Raw genomic sequence first — 7,500 nt, forward strand, 5'->3', positions numbered from 1 at the left:
CGTGTCGTCTCTCTTCACTCGCTCCCACACCTGTTCCTACACGACCACTTAGAGCACATCTGATAAAGAACTGTTGCGTCACGTCTGCAAGACACCGGGGAAGATATCAATTAGACTGATTTCTTTGAGTGTGAAGGAAAGGCCATTTGACTGCCAATGAACTGTCATACGTAGGACTCATGTCTATGATGGTATATACAGTGTGTTAAGGGATTAAATTGCAGTGATGTACGGCCACTGTGGCTTCTCCAGCAGCATGCTTAAGGAAAACGGAAGTGCTACAGGTGGCAACCGAGAGGGACCTTCGAGCGTGGGCTTGGCTTCCGTCCCTCTCCACTCCCACTCCCACTCCCACTCCCTCGGCTGCGGGCGTAGCGAAGGGCTCGGCCACCTCCCAGAGGGCCTGGGGATAAGGGATCCCCTCAACGTCTATCTTCTCTCGCGGGCGCGGCTGAGGCAGTGCCTGGAGTGTTCCGGATACCTCCACCAGTACCTGTGGCCGCTGCCGCCCGTGCTCCATGACCCGGCTCTCCTCCTGGCGCCCGGCCCGACCTCAGCGCTCAACCCGACCTCGATGTTGACCTCTGACCCTACCTCCATGCGGGCCCACGACTCCTCCGGCCTCTGCGGTAGTGCCGAGCGAGCGGCTCCTCTCCGGCTGCACCTGTTGCGTCCCCCCGAAGAGTGGAGGAGGCTGGCGACGTGGCGCCGGGGATACACGGTCGAGAGTCTCCTGGCGCCACGGGAAACCTGGCCAGCACACCTGTCGTCGGCTCTCTCGCCACACCTGTCGCAACACCTGACCGCTCATGCTTCTGGTATCGTTGGGGCCTTCGTCAGTTGCTTGTGTTTCTGTGCTTGTGATTGTCATTGCTTGATTGTTGCTGTGCTTGCTTGGAATCCTGTGACTGCAACTCATACTACGACTGAACAGCGCAAAGTGGATATTGATATTCTTTTTTTATTAATGGTGTTGATCGTAATGATGATGTGGATGATGATAATGATGATGATAATGATTATTGTTATCATTGTCGTTTTGGTTGTTAGTAGCATCATTGTTATCATTATTATTTGTAATTATCATTATTATCTTTGTTATTATTATCATTGTTATTATCATTATCCTATAATATTGTTATTATTATCATTATCATCCTCATCTTTATTATTAGTGTTAATGTAAATTATTTTTGTCATTATTGTTATCATCATTATCATTATTATCATCACCATTATCATTATGATCATAATCATTATCATTATCGTTATTATTATTATCAATATGATTACTATTACCATTATCATAATTGTCATTGTTATCCGAACTATTACTATTATTATCATCATCATCATCACCATCATTATTATCATTGTCATCATTATAATCATCATCATGATCATTATCTTTATCATTATTTTTATAATTACTATCACCACCATCACTATCACCAAAATTGTCATCATCATCATCGCCATTATTATAGTTATCATGATTATCATTATAATCATTATCGTTATCTTTATGATTATCATTATTATTATTATCATCATTATTATCATTGTTGTTGCCATTATTGTTGTTATTATTATTATCATAATTATTACTATAATCATTATCATTATAATTACTATTTTCACCAGTGTTGTTATTAACATTAACATGATCATTATCATCATCATTATGATTATTATTATTATTATTATTGTTGTTGTTGTTATCACTGAAATTATCATCCATGTTCTCCTTGTTATCATCGATATCACAATCATTATTATCATAACATCACTACTACTGCTTCATAGTCATCATTATCCTTATTCTTATTAAATAATTATCACATTTTAGCATGGTGACTAACCTTATAATTCTAATTATCATCATTTTTATCACCATTTTCATTACCTTTATTATCACTATTACCGTTACCTCCATTATAATTGATATCATTATCATTATAATTGTCATTATTATTATTGTTGTTAATCTTATCATCATGTTCTCAGTTTAGAATTATATTCGGGTTTAAATCTGAAAAAAAAAACAAATCACAAAAGTTTATGTTCTTTCAAAGTCAAAGTCAAAATTTGTTTATTCTTTCTAAGACTTTCAAAGTTATGGTCGCTTTCTTTTCGGTGGTTTTGCTGTTCCTAACATTGTTCTTTGTTCATTGACTTCTGTCTCAGTTTATCAGTATGACTTGTCGAAATATGGTAGTGTTCGGTAGTTCGGTTGTCAGACTAAATACTTCAATCTTGCGGTCACACTAAATACTTCAATCTTAAAGTCATACTAAATACTTCAATCTTATGGTCACACTAAATACTTCAATCTTAAGGTCACACTAAATACTTCAATCTTGCGGCATCACTGACTACTTCAATCTTGCGGTCACACTAAATACTTCAATCTTGCGGTCACACTAAATACTTCAATCTTGCCGTCACACTAAATACTTCAATCCTGTGATCACATTGACTACTTCAATCTTGCGGTCACGCTGAATACTTCAATCTTCCGGTCACACTGACTACTTTAATCTTATGGTCACACTAAATACTTCAATCTTGCGGCATTCCTGACTACTTTAATCTTGCGGTCACACTAAATACTTCAATCTTGCGGCATCACTGACTACTTTAATCTTATGGTCACACTAAATACTTCAATCTTGCGGCATCACTGACTACTTTAATCTTATGGTCACACTAACTACTTCAATCTTGCGGCATCACTGACTACTTTAATCTTATGGTCACACTAACTACTTCAATCTTGCGGCATCACTGACTATTTTAATCTTATGGTCAAACTGAATACTTCAATCTTGCGGCATCACTGACTACTTTAATCTTATGGTCACACTAAATACTTCAATCTTGCGGCATCACTGACTACTTTAATCTTATGGTCACACTAAATACTTCAATCTTGCGGCATCACTGACTACTTTAATCTTATGGTCACACTAACTACTTCAATCTTGCGGCATCACTGACTATTTTAATCTTATGGTCACACTAAATACTTCAATCTTGCGGCATCACTGACTACTTTAATCTTGCGGTCACACTAAATACTTCAATCTTGCGGCATCACTGACTACTTTAATCTTGCGGTCACACTAAATACTTCAATCTTGCGGCATCACTGACTACTTTAATCTTATGGTCACACTAAATACTTCAATCTTGCGGCATTCTTGACTACTTTAATCTTATGGTCACACTAAATACTTCAATCTTGCGGCATCACTGACTACTTTAATCTTATGGTCACACTAACTACTTCAATCTTGCGGCATCACTGACTACTTTAATCTTATGGTCACACTAAATACTTCAATCTTGCGGCATCACTGACTACTTTAATCTTATGGTCACACTAAATACTTCAATCTTGCGGCATCACTGACTACTTTAATCTTGCGGTCACACTAAATACTTCAATCTTGCGGCATCACTGACTACTTTAATCTTATGGTCACACTAAATACTTCAATCTTGCGGCATCACTGACTACTTTAATCTTGCGGTCACACTAAATACTTCAATCTTGCGGCATCACTGACTACTTTAATCTTGCGGTCACACTAAATACTTCAATCTTGCGGCATCACTGACTACTTTAATCTTATGGTCAAACTGAATACTTCAATCTTGCGGCATCACTGACTACTTTAATCTTATGGTCACACTAAATACTTCAATCTTGCGGCATCACTGACTACTTTAATCTTGCGGTCACACTAAATACTTCAATCTTGCGGCATCACTGACTACTTTAATCTTATGGTCACACTAAATACTTCAATCTTGCGGCATTCCTGACTACTTTAATCTTATGGTCACACTAAATACTTCAATCTTGCGGCATTCCTGACTACTTTAATCTTATGGTCACACTAAATACTTCAATCTTGCGGCATCACTGACTACTTCAATCTTATGGTCACACTAAATACTTCAATCTTGCGGCATTCCTGACTACTTTAATCTTGCGGTCACACTAAATACTTCAATCTTGTGGCATCACTGACTACTTTAATCTTGTAATCACACTAACTACTTCAATCTTGCGGCATTCCTGACTACTTTAATCTTATGGTCACACTAAATACTTCAATCTTGCGGCATTCCTGACTACTTTAATCTTATGGTCACACTAAATACTTCAATCTTGCGGCATTCCTGACTACTTTAATCTTATGGTCACACTAAATACTTCAATCTTGCGGCATCACTGACTACTTTAATCTTATGGTCACACTAAATACTTCAATCTTGCGGCATCACTGACTACTTTAATCTTGCGGTCACACTAAATACTTCAATCTTGCGGCATCACTGACTACTTTAATCTTATGGTCACACTAAATACTTCAATCTTGCGGCATTCCTGACTACTTTAATCTTATGGTCACACTAAATACTTCAATCTTGCGGCATTCTTGACTACTTTAATCTTGCGGTCACACTAAATACTTCAATCTTGCGGCATCACTGACTACTTTAATCTTGCGGTCACACTAAATACTTCAATCTTGCGGCATCACTGACTACTTTAATCATATGGTCAAACTGAATACTTCAATCTTGCGGCATCACTGACTACTTTAATCTTATGGTCACACTAAATACTTCAATCTTGCGGCATCACTGACTACTTTAATCTTATGGTCACACTAAATACTTCAATCTTGCGGCATCACTGACTACTTTAATCTTATGGTCACACTAAATACTTCAATCTTGCGGCATCACTGACTACTTTAATCTTATGGTCAAACTGAATACTTCAATCTTGCGGCATCACTGACTACTTTAATCTTATGGTCACACTAAATACTTCAATCTTGCGGCATTCCTGACTACTTTAATCTTATGGTCACACTAAATACTTCAATCTTGCGGCATTCCTGACTACTTTAATCTTATGGTCACACTAAATACTTCAATCTTGCGGCATCACTGACTACTTTAATCTTATGGTCACACTAACTACTTCAATCTTGCGGCATCACTGACTACTTTAATCTTATGGTCACACTAAATACTTCAATCCTGTGATCATATTGACTACTTCAATCTTGCGGTCACACTTTTACTATCTAAATCTCAGAAATACCTCGATATTTTCAACTACTGTAATTTTCTCCTGTTTGGGATCGTTTCATTTGTATGCCCTTTTTTAGATATATTTTCCCGCCTAATTCTCAGTGTGTATTTCTTGCTATGTTATCATGTCTTGTATTCTCTGGATCAGTATCATATATTCTCTCACTCTTTACCCTTTCTTAAGACTTGAGTATGTGATTATTTACGCAGTTTGTTCTAACTGGTCTTGTGAAAGCTTTAATGCTCTTGTTTTTGAAACCCAAGTCTTATCGTTATCAGGTTCTTCATGCATGATGCATTATCTGTTCATTCTTTTTAATTATTCTTTTCTTTCTTTTTTGTAGTCTTCCGGTCTTACAGAATCATCGGCGGTAGAGTTTTAGATACTTTTATTAGTTTATATGTACCACCTGGTCGGTTTCTTTCCACTCCAATAAACCAGCTCCCGATTTTTTATTATTATTTTTGTGACATTTTATCTTTTTGAATTCTTGTCCTCTGATGTTGGTCTTTGAATTCGTTCTTCATTTCCCTTTTCTTTAATTTAAGTTCCAATTCTACCCAGGCGTTTATAACCATCCTTAATTTAGGTTCCAATTCTACCAAGGTGTTTATAACCATCTTTAATTAAGGTTCCAATTCTACCCAGGCGTTTATAACCATCCTTAATTTAGGTTCCAATTCTACCCAGGCGTTTATAACCATCCTTAATTTAGGTTCCAATTCTACCCAGGCGTTTATAACCATCCTTAATTTAGGTTCCAATTCTACCCAGGCGTTTATAACCATCCTTAATTTAGGTTCTAATTCTTTCTGTCCAGGCGTTTATAACCATCCTTAATTTAGGTTCTAATTCTTTCTGCCCAGGCGTTTATAACCATCCTTAATTTAGGTTCTAATTCTACCCAGGTGTTTATAACCATCCTTAATTTAGGTTCCAATTCTACCCAGGCGTTTATAACCATCCTTAATTTAGGTTCTAATTCTACCCAGGCGTTTATAACCATCCTTAATTTAGGTTCTAATTCTACCCAGGCGTTTATAACCATCCTTAATTTAGGTTCTAATTCTACCCAGGCGTTTATAACCATCCTTAATTTAGGTTCTAATTCTACCCAGGCGTTTATAACCATCCTTAATTTAGGTTCCAATTCTACCCAGGCGTTTATAACCATCCTTAATTTAGGTTCCAATTCTACCCAGGCGTTTATAACCATCCTTAATTTAGGTTCCAATTCTACCCAGGCGTTTATAACCATCCTTAATTTAGGTTCTAATTCTTTCTGCCCAGGTGTTTATAACCATCCTTAATTTAGGTTCCAATTCTACCCAGGCGTTTATAACCATCCTTAATTTAGGTTCCAATTCTACCCAGGCGTTTATAACCATCCTTAATTTAGGTTCCAATTCTACCCAGGCGTTTATAACCATCCTTAATTTAGGTTCCAATTCTACCCAGGCGTTTATAACCATCCTTAATTTAGGTTCCAATTCTACCTAGGCGTTTATAATCATCTTTCTATACACCTTCATTTGTTTCTTCGTCTGATGATACTATGCTATCTGTACTGATACATTTTCCTCTTCTCAAAACCGTTACACTGGACTTCTTTATTTGTTTTCCGTTTATATACGTGTACACATCAAATGCACTATGTTAATCAGAATATTAATCTATCTATTGTTTTTTTCCAACACGAGCTTTCATTCGTCTATAAAAGTTTATGTTCTACGCTATCATATTCCTCTCTTTGACTTCACGAGCAAATTACCTTTCGTAGGACCTTAGTCTTATGCAAATTACAAATAACAAAAGTGAAAGAGTATCTGTGATTCCTCCTAATTATAAAGCATTTGGTATTCTACCTCACTTGAAGCTCTGTATCTGGTATTGGTATCGTCTCTTGGTTCATTCCAGTACCTCGGATTCAAGGGTTGGTATTTTTTGAATCTCGGGTTTATGTTAAGGTATTTTGAGGATTTTTTTTTTTAAGGGAAGGGGAGGGGGGATCTCTACCTCACTTGAAGCTCTGTATCTGGTATTGGTATCGTCTCTTGGTTCATTCCAGTACCTCGGATTCAAGGGTTGGTATTTTTTAAATCCCGGGTTTATATTAAGGTATTTTGCGATTTTTTAAGGGGGAGGGGGAGGGGGGATCCTAAATGGCAGACTCACATCTAAAGAAAATTTATGTCACTACCACGGCGTCACTCCCAAAATCAAAAAAAAATCCCTCTCATTCCAAAGCTGTACACCCTACACATATATCCCACCCCCCCTCTTATTACTCTTTTTTTATAATAATTTTCCCCCGTGCTGTTTTCACCTACTGAACTCGCAACATTTCATGAGAGTAATCACATCATTCTATTTTCATTCTA

The 7,500-nt window shown here is 37.3% G+C and overlaps 1 protein-coding gene across 1 annotated transcript in view; it reads left to right on the plus strand.

Moving 5' to 3' along the window:
• The first annotated feature begins 226 nt into the window (after positions 1-226).
• Positions 227-7,500, plus strand: part of LOC147472198 (uncharacterized) — a 20,567-nt gene continuing 13,293 nt past the window's right edge. Inside the window, exons 1-2 of the mRNA XM_086535138.1 lie at positions 227-835; positions 7,188-7,203. Coding sequence (XP_086391264.1) covers positions 227-835; positions 7,188-7,203 — 625 coding nt within the window. The remainder of the gene's footprint in view (positions 836-7,187; positions 7,204-7,500) is intronic.

Source organism: Penaeus japonicus, unplaced genomic scaffold (assembly GCF_977035675.1).
Source record: "Penaeus japonicus unplaced genomic scaffold, GWHDUDI00000001_assembly GWHDUDI00000003, whole genome shotgun sequence".
NCBI classification, from domain to species: domain Eukaryota; kingdom Metazoa; phylum Arthropoda; class Malacostraca; order Decapoda; family Penaeidae; genus Penaeus; species Penaeus japonicus.